The 21,278-nt window shown below is 44.1% G+C and overlaps 1 protein-coding gene across 3 annotated transcripts in view; it reads left to right on the plus strand.

The window, feature by feature from the left end:
• EML6 (EMAP like 6) overlaps positions 1-21,278 on the plus strand; it is a 3,038,586-nt gene that overhangs the window by 1,856,419 nt on the left and 1,160,889 nt on the right. For all 3 annotated transcript variants that reach the window (XM_069608236.1, XM_069608238.1, XM_069608237.1), the window contains exon 25: positions 2,080-2,256. In XM_069608236.1, the coding sequence (XP_069464337.1) occupies positions 2,080-2,256 (177 nt within the window). The remainder of the gene's footprint in view (positions 1-2,079; positions 2,257-21,278) is intronic.

Raw genomic sequence — 21,278 nt, forward strand, 5'->3', positions numbered from 1 at the left:
ACTAGCACTGTAATATTTCCTAATTTCTCTGTGCACAACACAAAATGCTATCCATACGTTCGACAGTGGACAGTGTGACGAATCCAGTGTAGTCATCATCGATTCCCCTTTGGTGTCCTTCTCCCATGTGGCATAGGGACGGCAGCCGCTACCTGATCCTGACCCTGAGGGTGGGTATATGAGGTAGGATCATATGGGAGGAGACAACTTTCGGGGTGGGGGGTGACTCCATTGGATGAAATACGGCATCACCCCCTCTTCCCTGAGGAAGACCCTGTTATCAAGTCCTTAATGACTTGTCATTTGACAGTTCCACCCTACAATGAAAGACAGAAAACCTTTCCTCTGAATACCTCCAGTCAAACCTCCATCGATGACTCAGCCATTCACAATTCATGCATAACTTCGTCTGGTTTTGCTGCGTCTTTATGTGAGACTTTTGAAGAACACCCATAAATCCTCAGGTACAGAGACGAGGAAGAGGATGGAGTCTATGCAGATCAAGGGAAGCCTAATGCGCAGGATAGTTGTTTTACTGGGCCTACAGTGCGCAGAATATTTTAGAGGCAGAGGTAATGAGAAAGAGAACCGTGCAGAAGAAAGCAGTGAACAAGAAGCTGCCCAAATCCTGGCAGTGGCTCAAGAATGCGAGGCACACATACCGGCGTGGTGAGAAAGGAAGAGAGGCTCAGCAGGCACACCTGAATGACCCCGGAAGAATTGGGAGACACAGCAGAGCTCCTGGAGGTACGGTTGTGCCGGAAAGCGTTCTCTGGTCCAGGCCACAGAGGGAAACCGGAAAGTGATCGTGGAGTTGCAGAAAACGCCGGGGAAACGTCTGCATCTCTGTAAGAAGCCGATCCTGTGGCATACCGATGTGCGAGTTAACAAATTACTGAATGTTATGAGGTTGCGAATACGGACTACATACAAAAGCGACTGAATGCAGACAAAATCCGCTACTGTTTCAAATATCCGATAAGCAGAATATTTGAAAGCCGGGGAGATAAAGTGCAGCAACAAACCACAAGCAATACAGGTGCATGATCTGCCAATGTGGGCAGAAATTAAAGCAATAAAGCAAGTGTTACCATAGGCAAATATATCAAGATCCTCAGAATATTTGTTATGTGATAGAGACATTGTGGGAAGACACCTAGCAGGGGAGTATACGAGTGGATCTGAGAAGTACACAAAAGAAGCTCTGGCAGGCAAGAATACCAGCCATTTCAAGTTGTATAAACATTCAAACATTGTGGGAAGATACCTGGCAGGGGAGTATAACAGACAATCTGAAAACCCATAGAAGGCTTCCTGCCAGGGAACTATACCAGGCAGCCCATAAAAGTTACCAAAAGACCTAAAAAAAAGGACTGTCATGGAATGCATTGTTTGACCAAGCTAAAGACAGACTGTTATGGTATTCATTATTTGGACAAGAACTTTGTGAGGCCAGTACAAAGAGCCAAAAGGAACTATTGGATAGAGACTTTATGCCAACCTACCTGAGAGTCCATTTGAACAAGAACGTTGTGAGCCCAGTACAAAGACCCAAAATAACTATTAGTTAAAGAGAAACTTTTGCCATCCTGCCTAAAAATCCAGGGGAAGGGAACCCCCATCTGGATCCATTTCTTTTTGTTGGAGTTATCTTTATATTTGTGATTGTGAACACTTTTTGCTAATATAAAATCAAAGATATTTCTGTACACCCTTTGTTTTGTTTCTAGTGTGAGGTTCAGCTTAGAACATTTGGACACAATGATGGCTTTTATGTTACTGACTACTTGGCCCGGACAGATCCTTTGTTTTTAGTTTTCAGATAGGGAAATTCCTCTGCAGAATAGGGCTAGAGAGGAATTTTTCCAACCCATTTTTGTTTAATAAAATGTGTGATTTTGAGAATATAACCTTGTGTACGCCTCTCATTCTTGACTCGTCGCAACATTGCCTCCTTTTTAATTGACATTGTTAGCTACAACCATTTACAGAATGCAAGATTGCCCTATGCACTCACAAAATTCTAAGAATGCCCTAAAAATGTTGCTTGAATTTATTCATTGAAATGTTGGGTTTCAGATCGAGAAAATAGAATGGAATACCTGGACCTGTGTCCTAGGTCCTACTTGTGAAGGAATCTGGCCAGAACACAGTGACATCACTGATGTCAACGCTGCTTCTCTAACCAAAGACAGGAGATCATTGGCCACAGGCGATGACTTTGGCTTCGTAAAATTGTTCTCGTATCCTGTTAAGGTAAGAGGGTCATCACTTTAATTTCAAACTTGAGAATCTGAAAATGAAAGAAGACCATTTACATAGGAGCCAGTGATTTACTTTTCAAAATGGGGAGAGGCAAAATGCTGCATGAGCAGGCCCAATCGTCGTTAAAATAATATTCTATACATAAAATATCACTGCTGGTAATTGTGTTTAAATATATTGCAGTACCTCATGCATAGTTCTCCAACCATGTAAATAATTAAGAGAAACTGAAACTCATTTAAAACCAACAATGTTCAGTGTTTCCTTGTATCCTATATCGGGTATGCATGTATGTCCAACAGCAACAGAAGAAAATGTTCCACTGTGCATTGTCCAAGGAGTACATTCAGAAGCATTGTAAGGCTTTGTATCTGTCATTTGCAGGCTTAATTAATAATTATATCTTCCTAAGGCTAGACCACATTGGGACTATATTCTCTACACAATTGCTCAGTGACGCAGCACAGCATAGCCATGTGGCCAAAGCTATAGCAGAGCTGAGCGTGATTACTGTGATTGCCAAGGCACAGAGGTTGAAGGTGAACTAGTCCTATTTCCATCTCTCTTGATTAGTTCCCTAATCTCCATCCGCTCAAAAATAAACTGCAAAAATATTGTAATCCTCAGTGACCATGATTTTTCAGTGCCAGGCGCCTAGATACCTTCATTATAGCCGATGAGTTAGAAGTACTTTTCAAATGTCAAATTAACAACACTGCTGCTTAATTTGCAAGGCTTATGTTCCCAGACACTATAAAATACCAAAAATCTTCTGCCATTGCCTATTAGGCTGTAACTCATCCTGGAGACATGAACTACAAATGCTGTACACCCAGAATGAGTGAATGGCTTATTTGTGAGAGATCAGGATGAGAGTGAAAAAAACATTTGTGCGTTTGCTTCAGGGACAAGTATATTGCTAAGAGTCACCTGCAATTAAAGTGACACTCACAAAATATTCTGATTTTGAGGTTGAAAAAGGAATAGTATTCTCTTGATTCTCTTTAGTCATATGCTAGGGAGCGGACATTATCCCAAGCAATAATTACTGATTCTGTTGTCTACAAGGCTGTTAACACAGGTTGTTAATAGCTATATAGGTTTTGGAGTTATGGTGATGAATGAAGTAAAACACATTTAATAGTGAGGAAATAAAACATGTTAGTAAAATTGCATGTATTTTTATTTTGAATCATTTAAAGACAAGGTTGTTATATGGAAAGCGCTTTAATTGTAAACTTGGTTAAACTGTAAAGTTTTAACATAAGCATGCATTAGGTGCAATGTAAAAGTGAACAGTGTCTCTGTCATGATTCACTGTTTCCGCCCTTCTGGACTACATGGTCCATCAACCGCAACATCCTTTCTAGTATACTCCCAACATGGCCGACACCATTACAAAGTTCCCTGTCTAGTGTTTCAACTGACCTGCCACTTCCTAGAAAACAGACGCGCCGCCGCAGCTCTGCGCGTCTCAACGCTACATTTCCGAAGTTCCGGCAACTTCCCTCTACTCCCGTGCTACCCCCTTGTTTAGCGGTTTCCAATTCCTTCCTGGTAACATTCGGTCTGCCCGCGCTTACCGCTTGTGGAATTGTTAATACCGCATTCTCCTCGGGCTCTTAGCCCGGATCCGTACTGCACTCGTATTCTGTCTTCAGCACGGTGCAAGCTTTCCGATTCCTTCCTGGTTCCCAAACCCTTCCCGGACTCAGATCTATACTTACCTGATCCTCCCTGGAATACTGAACACCTGCATTCCTCCGGGGCTGGTACCCTACCTGCAAACTGGCGACAGAGGACACTTGCCCATATCTGTACAAGTCCCGAACCACCAGAAAGAAGGAAAGGCCTCCGAAGAACAAGACTCCAAAGGATAAACCGGTGAGATTTGAGGCGGGGTGTGACAGTTTGAGACGCCAAGGGCTTGATATTGAAACAAATATGGAGGCTGCTGTTCAGGACCTCATGAGGGGAATGCAAGAGTTGACAACCGAAGTACAGAATCTTAAAGCCGAAAATGCAGCACTAAAACAGCTTGTGCTATCCAGGGACTCAGCATTTCAGGAAAGTGCCGTGGTTGGGGGCATAGTGGACAAGTACGATGGAACAACCAAGGAACTACGTTCCTTCCTTGATTAATGCCTGGTGCATTTCACCTTCAAACCCTACTATTTCTCTACACCCAGTGCTAAAGTGGGATTCATGATCTCTCACCTTTCTGGAAATGCTTTAGCCTGGGCAACTCCCTTAGTGAATGCGGGAGACCAACTCCTGGACAACTATGAAGGATTTGTGGACGCCTTCAAAACCATGTTTGACCGCCCTGAACAAGTATACATTGCACAAGAGAAACTGTTGGAGTTCCAAAAAGGCAATCAAGATATGTTGTCTTGCGTAACCCGCTTTAAGCAATTCGCCAAGGAGGCGAATTGGACTCCAGAAGCAGGTTTTATGTTGTTTTGTCATGGATTAAATGACGAAATCAAGGATGAACTGGCCAGTGTGGCCCGTCCAGGTTCCTTTCAGGCTTTGTTAGACTTGTCCTTATAAATCGACTTCCGCATCCAAGAGAGAAAGGCAGAAAAGAGAGAGACACGGTCATTACCACCAATGGTCCCCTTGGATTATCCTAGCCCTAAAGAAACAGCCTCCCCTCACTCTCCAGATCCTGAATCTATGCAACTTGGTTCCTTGCGGGGACCTATCTCTCCACAGGAAAGGATTTGTCGGTTTCAACACTGGACTCTGTATGTATTGTGCTTCTGACAAACACCTCGTAAGAAATTGTCGAATAGCCCCACCTCGGCGTTCGGGGAAACGCCAGCTCCCGATCTTGAATGGAGCCCAGTTTTGGGAGAAAGGTACATGCTCCGATTCTTCTCCCGTGAAATGTCAACATTCAAATAGCTTGGTGATACTTCAGGTATTCTTGTCAACCGCCATTAGGGAGAAGAATTCCATCCTGGCCCTGGTGGATTGTGGTGCTACAGGTATTTTTCTGGACCACGAGTGGGCTTTGAAACACCATATACCCCGAGAATCCAGTGAGATCATCCAGGCAGTCGATGGATAGATGGGAAACCATTGTCTTCTGGACCCATAACCCAACACACCATGGAATTACTACTGTCAATAAACAACCATCAGGAGATGCTACGTTTTGACATAATAAAGGGAGCTCCTTACCCGATGGTTTTGGGCATGCCCCTGCTCCAAAAGCACAACCCATATATCAACTGGGCAGTCGGTTCATTGTTTCTAGGTTGAAAATATTGTCTGTCCCAGAATATGATGCTACCCATATCCGCAGAAACCCAGGCTTCCGAACAATCATCCATTTGTGTGTCAAACATTACCCAGATACCTGAGAAATACCAACAATTTTCAGATGTATTCTCATCAGCTATTGTTCAATCACTACCTCCCCATCGTCCTGAAGACTGTGCTATTGACACTGAGAACTCTGCAGTTATACCATTTGGAAGGATGTTTATACTTTCTGAACCTGAGAAAAGAGCTCTACGTCAATACCTGGACACCAACCTCGCCAATGGAACCATTCGTCCTTCTAAGTCCCCTGCGGGGGCCTCATTATTTTTTGTGCCCAAGAAGGATACCAAAGCACTCCGACCCTACATCGGTACGTGGCGCCGCCAACTTTACCAAACTAGACTTGCAGGGTGCTTACCATTTGATCCGTATAAAGGAAGGTGATGAGTGGAAGACTGCCTTCAGGACACCCTTGGGACATTTCAAATATTTAGTGATGCCATTTGGTCTAGCCAATGCTCTAGCAGTTTTCCAGCGCTTTATGGACAGAGTCTTTTCAGACATGCTATTCCTTTTTGTTATTGTTTATCTGGATGACATTTTGATTTATTCCAGTGATCCCATGCTACATCAGGAACACGTGACTGGTCTTACAACGCTTGCGAGAGAATAAACTGCTGGCCAAGCCAGAGAAGTGTATTTTTCATGTCCCTACTGTTATTTATCTGGGATTCATTTTAAGTCCTCACGGAATAGAAATGGATCCTGCCAAGGTTGACTCTATCCTTTCGTGGCCTGCCCCTACATCAGTAAAACAGATGCAATCCTTCCTGGGACTTGCACATTGCACATTTTTATAGGAAGTTCATCCCTACATTTTCTGCCATAGTACAACCTATAGTTTCATTATTGAAGAAAGACATACCCTTCAACTGGTCGATGGATCAAGAGACCGCCTTTCAAGAACTAAAACAAAGATTTACTCAAAGACCCATACTGGCTCAACCTGACATCAATAAACCCTTCCTGGTGGAAACTGATGCCTCGGACTATGCCATAGGGGCAGTCCTAAAACAAGAATCCGAGGACAAGGAAGAACATCCCATTGCATATGTGTCTCGAACTTTGAATCCTAGTGAAACACATTACTCAGTACTGGAGAACGAATTGCTCGCCATCCGGCAGGCTTTTACAGATTGGCGTCATCTACTCTTGGGTGCCAAATTTCCTATACAAGTTCGAACTGATCGGAATGTACAGGTCCTTCAGTATCTGGAGCGTAGAAACAGTCGTCCGGCTCGTTGGGCCTTCTTTTTCGCCCAATACCAGTTTCACATCTACCATGTACCCGGAACAACCAACATAATAGCTGACGCATTATCCAGACATCCTGATACGAACCTGATGAAGCCTGTGCCTTTCCAAAGATGTTTCCCGAATCTGTGTTTGTAGCCCAGACCAACTCTCTATTGGATAACATCTGCACTGAGACCCCACTCTCTGAACTCTGGAAGGAATACACCAAGACTAACAAATGGTTTCTCATTGCCAAGGACGGTTACCTCTTCAAGGACAAATGTCTGGTTATACCTACACAAATCCTGAGAACCAAGATAACAAACCTCTGTCATGATACATTCCATTCCGGGCATCGGGGCATTACGGCTACTCTTCTTCTCATCCAGACAAACTTTTGGTGGCCTAGGATGGTCGATGATATAAAGGCATACATCCAAGCCTGTGCTGTCTGCAGTCAGAACAAGTGCGACAATAGAAAACTAGCTGGTCGTCTTCATCAACCTGCATTGCCGGACCGACCTTGGGAGGCCATTGCCACCGATTTCATTGTAGAATTACCTCCTTCCAAAGGCTTCACAACCATCATGGTTACCATCAACCTGTTTACCCATATGGGCCATTTCGTTCCCTTGGATAAGCTACCATCGGCACAAGAAATGGCAGGAATTTTCTTGAATCACATCTTTAGACTACATGGCCTTCCTTCCAAAATCATCTCAGACCGTGGACCTCCATACGTTTCCCAGTTTTGGAAGTACTTGTGCCAAATGTAGGGTATTCAACGTGCCTTGTCTTCAGGATACCATCCTCAGACCAACGGGATAACCGAACGAGTAAATCAGACCCTAAAACAATACCTACAATGTTTTGCCTCCAAGGTCAGTTTTGATTCCAGTAGCTGAATTTGCATACAACAATTCTAATCACTCTGCCATTAAGACAAGCCCTTTCTTTTGCAGTCAAGGATTTCATCCATCTGTTCTGCCAAAACTCCTGCCTCACTTCACCCCGGTTCCTTCGGTTGATTCCTGGATGGAGCATTTGGTCACTGTACACAAGGACGTGAAAGGACATTTAGAAAAGGCCAGGATGGATGTTAAACGATATGCTGATACCAGGAGGAGACCTGGTCCTATGTACGCCATCGGCGACAAGGTCTGGCTTTCCTCTAGACTTTTGCCTCGACACTTACGACCCAACAAGCTGGCTCCACGATTCTACGGGCCCTTTGTGATAAAGGAGATCACTAACCCTGTGGCATTTCGTCTTCAATTACCAGAATCCTGGTAGAAGATCCATCCCGTTTTTCACACGTCTTTGCTTAAACCCTATTCTCAAACCTCCAAGACAGCTCTACGACCTACCCCTGTACTCATCAATGATCAAATCGAATTTGAAGTTTCCAGGATATGCAATTCCAGATATCGAAGAGGTCGACTGCAATACTTAGTGGAATGGAAAGGTTATCCTCCCAGCGAATGAATATGGGAACCTGTGTCCAACATGAATGCCCCCCGTTTGCTACGGAGGTTCCATCTAACCCATCCAGGTAAACCTGGTGGATCACAGTTTAAGAGGGGGCATGTTGTCATGATTCACCGCTTCCACCCCTTCTGGACTACATGGTCCATCAAACACTGCAACATCCTTTCTAGTATACTCCCAACATGGCTGACGCCATTATGAAGTTCCCTGTCTAGTGTTTCAACTGACCTGCCACTTCCTAGAAAACAGACTCGCCCCTGCGGCTCTGCGCGTCTCAACGCTACCTTTCTGAAGTTCCGGCACGTGTCTAACTTCCCTCTACTCCCGTGCTACCCCCTTGTTTAGCGGTTTCCAATTCCTCCCATGTAATATTCGGTTCTGCGTGCCCCTACCGCGTGTGGAATTGTTCATAGCGCCTTCTCCTCGGGCCCTTAGCCCAGATACGTACTGCACTCATATTCTGCCTTCGGCACGGTGCAAGCTTTCCAATTCCTTCCTGGTTCCCAAACCCTTCCCGGACTCAGATCTACACTTACCTGATCCTCCCTGGAATACTGAACGCCTGAATCCCTCCGAGGCTGGTACACTACCTGCACACTAACGACAGAGGATACTCGCCCATATCTGTACAAGTCCCGAACCACCAGAAAGAAGGAAAGCCCTCCGAAGAACAAGACTCCAAAGGATAAACAGGTGAGATTTGAGGCGGAGTGCGACAGTCTCCCAACAAAATGGAAAACGTTTTGCCAAGCTATTGCCTTCACTTGGGTAAACTGAATGTTGCAGTGTCTTGGTGAAAGAGATCATGTTGGGAAATTGCATTGCTGTTTCTTAAATGTTAGCACCTGCGTTATGATTATCTGAAAGGAGGTCCATACTGACCTCCATGTGCTAATATAGCCTTATATTCGCCCGAGCCATAACTTGGTAGCTGGTCATTATCGGAAGTGGTATTGACCCTTTCAAGATCAATAAGGCTATTATCACTGGTAGCAGTGATGCATGTTTTGGAGTTTTGGTGGTGAAGTAAAAAAGTTTTTTATTTACAAACTTGGTTAAACTGAATTTGGTTTAGTATGAGCATGCATTAGGCGTCATGTAAAAGGAAACAATTTATTTATAAGAGAGGGAAAGCATATTCTGATGTTTTAGCTTCCTCACTGTGTATTAAATAGGGTGTTGCTGTGTAAAAAAGGCCCTTCCAGAGAGGAAGTGTCGGGTTGAAAGAAAATTTGCGAGGAAATTGCGTTGTGGTTTTCTTGTCTGCTTTTGAAGTAAGGATTTTTTTTTTTATTGTAACATTAGTTTTAATACAAAAAGAAATACTTTGTTACAGTTCATCCAACCATAAAACAATCTCTTTTAATTAATTAATTAAATCTTTCAAGTCTTTCCACCTGGTAAGATTGTCATTTTACTACCGAGATGTTGAAGCTTACTGCTCCTTGTTATTTAACATCAGGGCATCCAAAAAGTTTATTGTGGCACAGGTTAACTGATTGTTACATCCTCCGATCAAGTAGCTCCACCATGCGTCCATATTTCCAGATAGAGGTGCAAATTGAGCTAAGTACAGGGAGCGCTGACTTATGATCGCCACGCATTCGATGATTAAATGTCTCACAGATTCTACTTCATGTTTACAAAACCGGCACCATGCATCATGTACACTCGGGTCTCGTTTTAACAATTGGATGTCTTTGGTGTAATAGAGGTTAAGACGTAACCGCAGGAACGTATCCCGATGATACCTAGATGGAAATTGCTTCAAATATTTCGGGAGCGCATCAACTTGGTTCAAGACACTACCCAAATCGAGCGATGTAAGGATGTTCAGTATTCAGTCAATACCAGTAGATATTGGCTGTGCTCTGAACATTCTGATTGGTTTAGAGGAGATCAATAATGATCTCCATGTGCTAAGATGTGTTAGTATCACTATTCCTAACAGTTTGCATTGTATTGATCTGAGAAGGATGAAAAAAAAACTTTCACATCACCAATATTTATGCCATTATTACTCCTATGCTGTTGTTTTCAGATCTTGGTAGCAGTCAAATTACCAAGGACATTTTACGTGAGAATGCTCCAGTTACGAGAAGCTACTGTGATGAATCCTACGGATCCCTTGCTAAAACTCTGCCTAAAGTCTCCTCCCAGGTGGCCAGGGAAAGGAAGACGCTTCCTGATCCTGAACTTGGGGGTGGTGTTCTGTGGGAGGATCACCTGTGAGGAGAAAAGGCTCAGGGAAGTGAGAGGATTCTGTGAAGTGGAGCACAGTATTTGCTTTCCTTTAAGGAAGGCATATCACAAATGCCAAAATATATAATCGCTTGCCACAATAGCCTAGCTGTTCCATATGTTGAACACCTTAATGTGGGTAAAATCAGCCAGAACTCCTGTAGTATTAAAAGGAATAAAATCCCTTCTCAAACCCATAGAGCTAGTTACTTCCCTAACTCCAAATGGGTTAATGAAAGGAAGTTTGTAAATAATAACCACCTAAAGTCTAGAAAGCCTTATTCCTCTTTCCAAACGAAACTGACAAATAATTTGTGTGAAACTCCTTCAATAAATATTGTAGAGAGCGGACATCAAATCATCAAAGGATAGAAAAACTAACTTTGTTGGCAAGGACCTCAATTCCCATAATTCCCTCAGTACTAGTACGAGGTAGGGGGATGCAGAGGAATACTGCTGTAGGAGCGGTCAGCTAAGTAGTTTAGATGACCTAACACTGAGGGAGACTGAGAGGCTTAAAAAGCCCCCTCAGGTGCAGGCATTAGAGCAGCAGGAAAGGACAAAGCAGCGTGGGCTCCGTATACAGTTGAAAGTGAAGCTGGAGGCGGGAAAAGGCGCAAGGGCCACTGTAATGCCAGAAGCTGTGGTGGGGTCCTGAGAGGGTCTTTGCCTCGAGTTGTCCCTGGGAAGCTTGCACAAAGGACACTTGCCCATTGAAGGCTTGCTTTGCAGATGTTGCACTGTGGGAAGCAGAAGTAGTGAGGGATGTGAGTCCTCTTTAGAGTTTTCAGGTGGCTGAATTGCACCTGAACATCTCTGGAGCGGTGGAAGCTTCCTTTCCAAGTGGCATGACCAGAGGTGGACCAGTCGAGGCTGTTTGCCAGATTGCAAAGAGCCACAACGACAGAAGACCTGTGAACACCAAGCGGAGCATGAGCGAGTGAATTACCCGGTGTGTTCACAGCTTACAAGTGACTCCGGAGCGCTCCGACTCTGACCACGTGTTCACGGCAGGCAGTGTATTTGTATTTTATTTATTAGTATAGCGCACCAGGCCCGACGGCAACCGGGCGCATATCTTAGATCAACAGGTACATGAAAGAGTTACATCAATCAATTACAATCACACGAGCAAATAAGTTACATCAATCAAAAAACGTTCATAAAAGTACTGTACATAACAATGCAGTTTGGTAAGCAATTGGAGGGAGGTAGTTAGACGAAAGATATAAAGGTGGATAGGATCAGATGGCATGTGAAGGCAATTGGTCACGTGTAGCGGATAGCCATAGTTTGGCTTTGTGTTTCAATAGGTGGGTGAGGGTAAGGTTCTAATGGTGAGTGGCAGTGTGTTCCAGAGTTTGGCAGCTAAGACTGGGAAGCTAGCACCGCCAGCTGTCTGTAGTTTGTATCTGGGGATCGTGAGGCATTGTGCTTGGGAAGATCTGAGTGACACTGTAGGTAGATACTGAGAGAACCAAGAGGCTAGGTAGATGGGGGGCCTGGTTAACACATTTGTAAGTAATGGCCAGGGATTTCAATGATGTCCTTTGGGCAACTGAGAGCCAGTGTAGACTCTTCCTCGTTTCCGTGATGTGTGCAGATCTAGGGATATTGCGGGCCGCTCTGATAGCATTATTTTGAATGATCTGGAGAATGATCTGGAGTTTGTTGAGGTTGCGTTGGTTGGTGCCTTGATAAAGAGCATTACAATAATCATGTTTGGACGTAACCAAAGTCCTAGCAAGAATAATGCAGTTCTGAGTGGAGAGGAATGGACGGCAGGCTGTGATCAGCTTACATGTGTAAGCAGAGGCAGCGACGACCGCATTAGTTTGTCTGTTGAGGGAGAGTGTGGAATCAAGGTAGATTCCCAGAGTTTTTGTATCTTTGGATACTTTGATAGAGTTGCCATCGATATTGAAGGTGTTAAACGAAGGGTCAAGCTTATTGAGTCTTTGTTGGGTGCCAAGGATGAGGAGCTCTGTCTTGTCTTCATTGAGACAGAGCTCGTGTTGAGCCATCCAAGCTTGGATAACTTGGTACATGTCATTCAGGGCTTTGGAGTCAGCTGTGTAGTCACCAGTGATGGGGATGAGTATCTGGGTGTCATCGGCGTAATTGGTATAGGTGACACCCAGATAGTCAAGCACATCAAACAGAGGTTTGGTAAATACATTGTAAAGTGTGGGGGATACACAAGACCCTTGTGGGACTCCACAGGGGACCGGAGTTGGATCTGCCGATGCGTTAGGGGAGAATACTGTCATATGCCTATTGTCCAACAATGAGCTAATCCAATTAGACGCTTTTTCAGAAAAGGCAGCTTTTGTCAAGTGATAGCAGAGGATTTGGTGATTGACCTAATCGAAGGCTGCTGACCGGTCCAGGAGTAAAAGGAAGGCCAGTTTACCTTTGTCTTTTAGATCCTCAATTTGAGTTTTGAGATCTAGCAGGGCTGTTTCTGTCCTGTGCTTAGGTCTAAAGCCAGATTGTCTTGCAAGTTGTTGGTTTCTAGATACTTCTGAATCTGTAGGTAAGCTGCTCTATCTAATATTTTTAGAAGGAACAGGACTGTGGTGATGGGTCTGTAGTTGGATGGTGTCGCTGGATCCAGTGTGGGTTTTTTCAGCAAAGGGATGACCCAAGCGTCCTTCAGATTGTTGGGGACAATTCCAGAATGAAAGAATTTATGAAGGCGGTAATGAAGGGGGCAAGGTCATGATCCGATTCCTTGATGATCGGTGCAGGGCAAGAGTCGCCTTGGCAGTTGGAAGGTTTTAGGTTGCTAATATTTTTTCAACTTCAGGAATGGTGAGGGGTGCAAAGCTAAAAGGGGTATGGGTGAAGGCGGTGGTGGCCGTCTTAGGTGTAGAGAGTTTAGATTGGGAGGTTGCAAGAAGGGAATTTTGTTTGGCATTGATTTTGGCTTGAAGGGTGGTTATTTTAGTGAGGAGAGCATTTTGGATATTATTGCACTATGTACGTACGGTCTTTGCTACATGTGTCATGGATGGGCGAAGGGGATTCAAATTCTTTGAGAATTTTAAATAACTCCTTTGTGTTAGATTCTGCTTGCGGGATACGCTGATTGTATCTCTTTTTTTGCTTGTAGGATCGCTTCCTTGTAATTAAGGGATGCGATGAAGAGGTTGTCTTTGTTAGTTGCACATGGGAGACTTCTCCAAAGCGCTTCAGCCTTACGTTTTTCTTTACGCAGAGCTCTGAGTTATGGCGTAAACCATGAATTCAAATGGGCTCGTTGTTTAGCTTTCCGTAGTTTGAGCGATGCTATAGTGTTATGGCTTTGAGCAGTGTTTGGTTGAAGGTGTCCACTAGGACGGTGGGGTCGTTGTGCTGTGAGGCACAATTGTTAAGAATAGGTAGGATGAGGGGAAGTAGTTTGTCCCTAGTGATGTCCTTTTTGTTCCTTGTAGGAATAGGGGGAGCTATATTGGGTTTAGGAGAGGGGTTGGTGGCTGGTATGTGAAAGATGATGATGTGATGGTCAGACCAAGAACAGGTGGAGTTGGAACCTATCGATTTGTTGCAGTTTAAGTCTGCAATCCAATTGAGCGTTCTACCCTTGTTATGGGTGGGTTCAAGGAGGAAGCCTAAGTTAGAGATGATATTGGCAACCTCAGTGGCCATGAGATCCTTAGGATCTGATAAACCAAGGTTGATGTCACCCAGTAGTAGCACTTGGGAGTTGGGCTTGGTGTTGCCAGTAAGAACGGATGTAATATCCTCCGCGAAGGAGGTGATGGGTCCTGATGGTCTGTAAATAAGGTGTAATGTTGCTGTGTTAGTCAGTGACAAGGATAGTTTAACTGATAGTGATTCGGCAGAGCTAAATTGGGTGTTGGGGAATGAGTCTCATGTTGATGTTGTCCCTATGTATAAATACGACGCTGTCCCCTTTGGTGAGGTTGGATTGGCGGTCATTTCTGAGGATGGACTAGCCATCTGCGATGGTGAGGGACAAGAGTGGGCCTGAGGCGGCATGTAGCCATGTTTCTGTGATGGCGATGAAATCGAGGGTTTGGACGGTGATGAGGTCTGTGATATAGAGAGCGTGGGCAGTGAGGGACCTAGCATTGATGAGGGCTCCCTTTAGTTCTTTACTAGGGGTGGTCACAGGGTGGTCAGGTGGGGTATGCGTGGTTGGCCGTGGGCTAGAGGTGTGGTGGTGGAGTGTGTTGCGCTGGGTGCAGGATATGTGAGGCAATCTGGATCTGAGTCTGGTGTTACTAAATTGGAGTGAGCACGGTTGATTTGGGGTGGGTTTCGTTGTGAAATGTTGAAGCCACAGGGCAGGTGCATTAAGATACGGGTTGGTGAGGAGGTCGGTATGGGGGTTAGTTATACTGTTGAGCGTGGGTGTGACAAGTGGGGAGATGAGGTGAGTCGATGGTAGTGTGTTTTGAAGCATGGTGGTGGGCTATGTACTGTGGTGGTGGGGAATCTCAGCGGTGCCGACGGATGGTGCACAGAGCGCAGTGACTAATTGCCATGTAATGACCAGGTATGTGAGGAGGAAGCTGGCTGTAGGCCGCAGCATCATATCGTGACACAAGTGGCCTAATGATGAGATTAGGTAGTGTGTGGTCTCTGTGGTGGCGCGCTGGGACGTATACAAGAAAAACAATGCAGTTATACCGTGTCTATCTAAGGGTTCTGGACATGCATGCTAGGCAGACATAGATGGGCACACAATGGTAAGCAGTAATTGAGATGGGTAGAAAGGCCCAGCAGTGAGCTTAATGCTAGATTCAAGTGTCAGGGCACAGCAGAAGGCAGGCTAGATACTAATATACAAATGTCCAAGCATAACAGTGAACTTAATGCTAGATTCAAGTGTCGGGGCACAACAGTAGGCTAGATACTAAAATACAAATGTCTACACACAACAATGACCTTAATGCAAGGTGAAAGTGTCAGGGCACAGCAATGGGCTAGCTACTAAGTACAAAGGTCCAGGCTCAGTAAAGGTATCAGGCACCATGGTGGGTTAGTGCTGAGTGGAAAATAATGTTGCGAGATCTGGGCGCCGAATTTGAATGTTAAGGCGCAATAGCTCAAGAGGCAGACATTTGGTAGTAATGCATGAAGGAATAGAGGTGGCCTGCTGGGCTAAGTGTCATACAATCACAGTGAGGCACTTTAGAGTGCGGCAAGGTTGTAGGCACATGTAGCAAGATAATGCAATTAAGGTGCGAGTCAGAGAGCAGGACAGGTGCTAGGACAATGGATGTGGCATTAGGTACGTTTGTCCATGTTTATTTCGGCCGTGACATAAGCCGGGAGGTAATACACCAGTACTTATGGGGGAAGTTCAACAGTAAAGGCGGCGCAGCAGAGAAGCCACACGTATAGTTACTACTTTGAAGCTTCAGAGCAGATAAAGTAGTGTGATGGGGGTCACGTAAGAGAAACAGGGTAAAAAGCTCTTGCATAGATAAAAAGATGAGCATGTGTAGGGACTGAGGGGAGAATCATATGATTTTTGGGCAGCGTTCCTGGCCCAAGCTCAGACGGCTCACAACAGTCTCCTTGACAGGAAGCCCTGTTGTGTGGCCTTAGTGGGTTGGCCGGCGTTCGCCTGCCGACGAAGGGGCTTGGCAGAAGAGGATTCGGTGGACCAATCAGGCCAAGCCCAGTCTGGATGGGGCTGTATGATCCGGCGAAAAATAGCGGCCGGTCATCTTAGAGTTGGTTTAGCCTCGAGGAGGCTAATGGCGGCAGATAGAAAATCACGATTTTCACGGCACCATTTGCAGGGTTATGGAAGGTGCACTCTCAAAGCAGCTTCCCTCAAATTATGTGACACAGAGCAGATTTCGAATCTACTCGTGTCGGCGCAGTATCAAATGGGGTGCGGCGGTCCCGTGAGTGAAAGTGAAAGAAGCAGTAATGATCATTTTGAACAGTGACCTAATCGAAAACAACAAAAGTTATACTTTGTGAACCAAAGTGGCTATACAAGCAAGCGTGAGAGTTTGTGGAAGGCCCAAAAACCCTATGGGGACCTCTAGGAATAGCAAAAGCCTACAAGCAATACCCAAGCCAAGAGTATTTTAAAAAATCAGCAATACCAATACGACAAACATTGCTGAAAGTGAGAGGGGAATATTGGGAAACCCAAGAGTTGTAAGACTTGCTGCGCCAGTAAAATGCAGATAATCATCTGACATAAACACATATTATACCATATCCTGGTCACTATTTGGTTGTTGGTGTAGAGGGGAAAGAAAGCTGGCAAACAGGCTGCCCTTCTGGAGAACATTATCCAGAGGGAGGGGAGCATAGTTGCATAGGACTCCTAAAGAGCACTAATGGAATTCTTTGTTTTCCAGAAAAGTATTTAAAGTTTGATGCCAAAGAAAACTTGTGAAGTTGTTGTTCTAAGTTGGGAGTTACCACTGAAGCACACTCTGTTCTGTTGTGAAGTATTGAGCGGGCTGGAGAGTATACCCATGTGTCAAGTTGTTGCTGTAGAAAGCCTGGTACAGGAGTAAATCATGAAGTAGTTGATACAAGTGCTGAACTGTGCTTCTAACAAAGACAACTCATGCTAATTGTGACATTGAAAGACGAATTGTGTAAATCTGGTGTGGAGGAGTTGCATTTCTTCAGAAATCAAAGTTGTGGTAAATCATGCTGACAAAGACAAGCGTTGTTTACTTGAAGATACATGTGAAACTTGCTCATACTCAAGGAGTAGCTGGAACATACTGTTTCTATTGGTACGTTATTGAAACAGAACATTTTGTTATCAAGTTTAAATCCTCAAAGACTGTGTTTGAACGTTGTGGCAAACAAGGATTTCCTTATTTTCTTTTGATCTGTGGAGCAATACCTTGCTCCGATCTGGGGAAGGGGAATTCGCCCACGTTATGAGAAGAGACTGTGATCATATTGTGAATTCGATTGTATGCTACATATATTTGTTAAATTGAACTGCCATTCACGTCCTAATTGCTTTATTGAATGCATAAGTGTGAGGGACAGAGATGCTTTTGTTAGATTGTTTCCTTTGGTTTATTCAAGGCAGGGAAATCCTCGTCATTGTAGGGATAGTGAGATGTTTATCCAACCTTTTAATTTAACCAAACGGCTAATCTTGAAAACTCGTTACAAAGTTGTCCACCTCACATTGTTGACACCTCACATTACCTAGCCTGATCACAGACCCATTGTTGTTAGATTCCTTATGATCCATCGCAGTACAGCATATCCAAGAGTGGTAGATGCTTTTTTGGTCATTTTGAAAATTGGTGTCTCAATGAACCAGAGGCTAGATTGCAATGATCTTCTGCAGATGTCAGTGTCTTGTGTGTCAGGGCTTTCAGTCTCAAGAACTGTAAAAAAAAAAATTTAAGTTGCTAATAGGAGAGACCTGTGGTGCCAGGCGCCTTTTCAGACCTTCCACATTCTGTTTTTTTTCCTATTCGTTCCCTTGGTCATGGATAGCCTGCATCATTTATCCCAGCAGTAATGTAGCTGCACTGGATTTAGGTAAGGAAATGTAGTTTTTTAATAGCAGCATTAGAACTGTCTAATCTCTCTTCTTGGAAAAGGGAGCAGTCACATGCATGTTTAGTTTGACTATATGGCAAACTGTTAAAAGGAAATTTGTACACTGTGTTGAGGGGAATGGTGAGGTTTCTCACAGCCAAAGAAACAATCTGTCGTCTCACATTCAGGAAGGGGCTTTTTATTTATTTGAAAAGTGCAAGAACACGCGACCAACCTGCTCTTTAGCACTAGCTGAGCAGAAACGAAAGAAGGACGTGACTTAATGGGTGAAAAGCCAGGTCTTGATGTTCATGACAAAGGTAAGGAAAGTATTGATGTTCTGAATGACTCAAATTCCACAGAAGTGGAGTCAGAACAGAAAAGCCACAAATACCAATTTTAACATTACAATGTTGCAGAATCTGAAAGAGCTTTATAGATGAAAACCACAGGTCTTGCCAAAATATAGTGCTTAAACCTTTAGGATGGCAACAGGAATCCTCATTGATGCAAGGCATCATGAACAAGCAGTAGGGGCTTAAACTAGAGTGTTTTAACCAAAGGAGAACAATTGGTGGGGACCATTGCAGGCGAGTTTCAGCCTTGTTCCCAACATCTTAGCAAAAAACTGACAAGTACACTCTAAATTGTCTGGAGCCTATGGAGACCAAAGTAGAGTCTTCTTCCATTGTCCCGTCTCGAAGAAATAAGGGCATTGACCATAGTTTCATTGTTTGAAAAAGTCATGCAAGGGAAAACTCTTAAGCATGTGTAAGCAGCATAAGCAGGGGCTCACTAGCTGATTGGGTAAGGTGGCCTGAAACAGAAAACAATGTTCTGGATTTTGGCTGATGCAGAGAGAAGCAGGTTATCAAGGCACTGTGTTCCTGTGGTTATTAATTAGAATTTGAATTTGTATTTCACTTAGTTGTGTCCCCTAGGGGGGATCACTTCTGTGCATGAGGCGCAAGAATGAGCCATTGAGAGAATATCAATGTCCAATCTGAGGAGAATGTGGGTGTCTTGTGTGAAAGGGTGGAAGGTGAGTCTCACAGATTATAAAAGCAAGAGCACATAAATACATGTTCCCCAAAGGATACTGCAAACTGGGCTCTTTGGCTTAGCCATGTAGGGTTGGAAAGATTTGTGTTGAGTTCAAGCAAAAGTTGAAGATTTATGACAAAGCTGTGCCACATACTCAAGCAGACATTTGGAATGCAAGAAAGCTTGGAACCTTGTGATGAACCTAAGATTTCCCTGAACATTTTGTGCTGCTGATGACCCCACAAGAAAAAGGGGCCTTGAAGGTACAGAGAGGTAAGGTACAGAGAGATCTGAGACTTGGACAACTGGTTCTCTGACCAAGAGACTGTGAGTGGCACCAATGACATCCTGAAAGAAATTCCTTTTGACTGGTCATCCTGGCTCCAGTTTGGGAATTTTGCTTGTGTTTTCACATATTCACAATCCCTTCCAAAAAGGAGAAAAGAGACTGAAACACAGGAGAATTCTTGTCTGGGGAGAAAGGGGGACACTACCTACTGGGAGATGTCGTCCCAATTTAGTTCAGCCTCCTTTGAGTGGTTTTTCCTTCCTTGATCAGTTAAATCCTTTTTTTTTCTTTTTTAGAAAGCCCAGAATAGACGTTAATTTTAAAAACCAAAAGCGAATTCAGTCTGATCTTATCCTACTGCGGGTACATGCTGACAAGTACCATTAATAAATTCCCCGAATTGGTCTGCATATAGCAACGTAAGAGGCTTCAGGGCAGTTGGCCCCAAGAATATTTTTTAAGTAATAGATTGAAATGGTGCATTTTACAGCACAATTGTTGGGAAAAATTAGATAAAAAGCCATGCATTTTGCTGTCAGTTCAGCAGGGTAGCACATGAAAAACTCCAATAGATGCCACTTCACCAACAGTACACAGGAGCAAGTTACAGCATTTTCATGCCTGTGCCCCCAATAGATGTCAGCTTTCCCCAGTGTAAAATACACACACGCAAAAACTCATTGAACACATACACATTGCATACAGTTTGAAAGATACATGCGTGCATGGTTAAAAAAAAAAGTACCCTTATGTACAGTGATCAGTCTTTTCTCCTGTCTGGAGTTTTAGGATTCAGGAAGCTTGGCAGTAGGAGAGATAACACGCATGCTGGCCTGGCCAGGATCTAAACTTTGTTGCCTATCAACCAGTGAGCTGCAGTGACCGGTGCCTGCATTGCGCTACACAGCTCATGGAGGAGAATCCAGGATAGATGTTTTTGTATTTGTGTATTTTTTAAACCAGACTTGAAAACAAGTGATTTCCACTTCTCCCTTCTGGCTCTGCCAATGTACCAACAACTTTAGAGTAAGGGAAGAGGACAGAGTAAACCAACAACCATGGCGGCTGGCCAGGGAAACTCACAAAAAAATGAGGAGAAGAATTGTTACGCAGCACCTCCGTGCCTGTGTATTTATCCTAATGCAGAAAAGAACATTCCAGCTGCATCAGTGTATGTATTTATAAAGAAATTCCCTTCCACACACACCACTGTGAATGCCCCCTCAGAAGCACTGCCCAAGAAAAGAAGGTTGCAATTTTTCAAATGACTGTCACAAGGGATTGGATTAATGATCCCATGGATCAAGGTGGCCGTGAACTACAGGGAGCAGGCACTGGAACATTTGATGCTGCAGAACAGTCTGCTGTGTTTTATGGACAATCTGCCTATTGTACCCCTTCCATTAAACCTGCCCAACCCTACACCCCTGTGTCATGCCTTAAAACTATCACCTCCTCACACGAATGATTAATTAGTGATATAGCTTGTAAGGCGTAGGTAGCTCAAGAATAGCTCATTCTGGCAAGCCTGATTACATAGTATACATTTGCACTCCTCCTCTCCCCCTAAATATAGGTATAAGAGAAGGAGGGGGGACCGGCAGAAGTGTTATTAATAGCGCAAAAGGAGTATGACTGTAATCAAGATGTTCCTGATGCTGTCATGTAAGGTTCAGGTAAAACCTGATTGGATGAATACTCTACAGGAAGGAAACAGAAACCCAACTACGCTTTATTATTACATGAATCTCAGCATTTTGACCAAGTTAGACTTGTCACCTTTTAGTCAAAACTGAAAATGAGGTGATCTGGAGGAAAGAGGCAAATGTAAAACTACCAGAGTAGAGGAAGGTGGAGCGGGAGA

This window comes from Ambystoma mexicanum, chromosome 4q (assembly GCF_040938575.1).
Source record: "Ambystoma mexicanum isolate Mex_15411 chromosome 4q, UKY_AmexF1_1, whole genome shotgun sequence".
NCBI lineage: Eukaryota > Metazoa > Chordata > Amphibia > Caudata > Ambystomatidae > Ambystoma > Ambystoma mexicanum.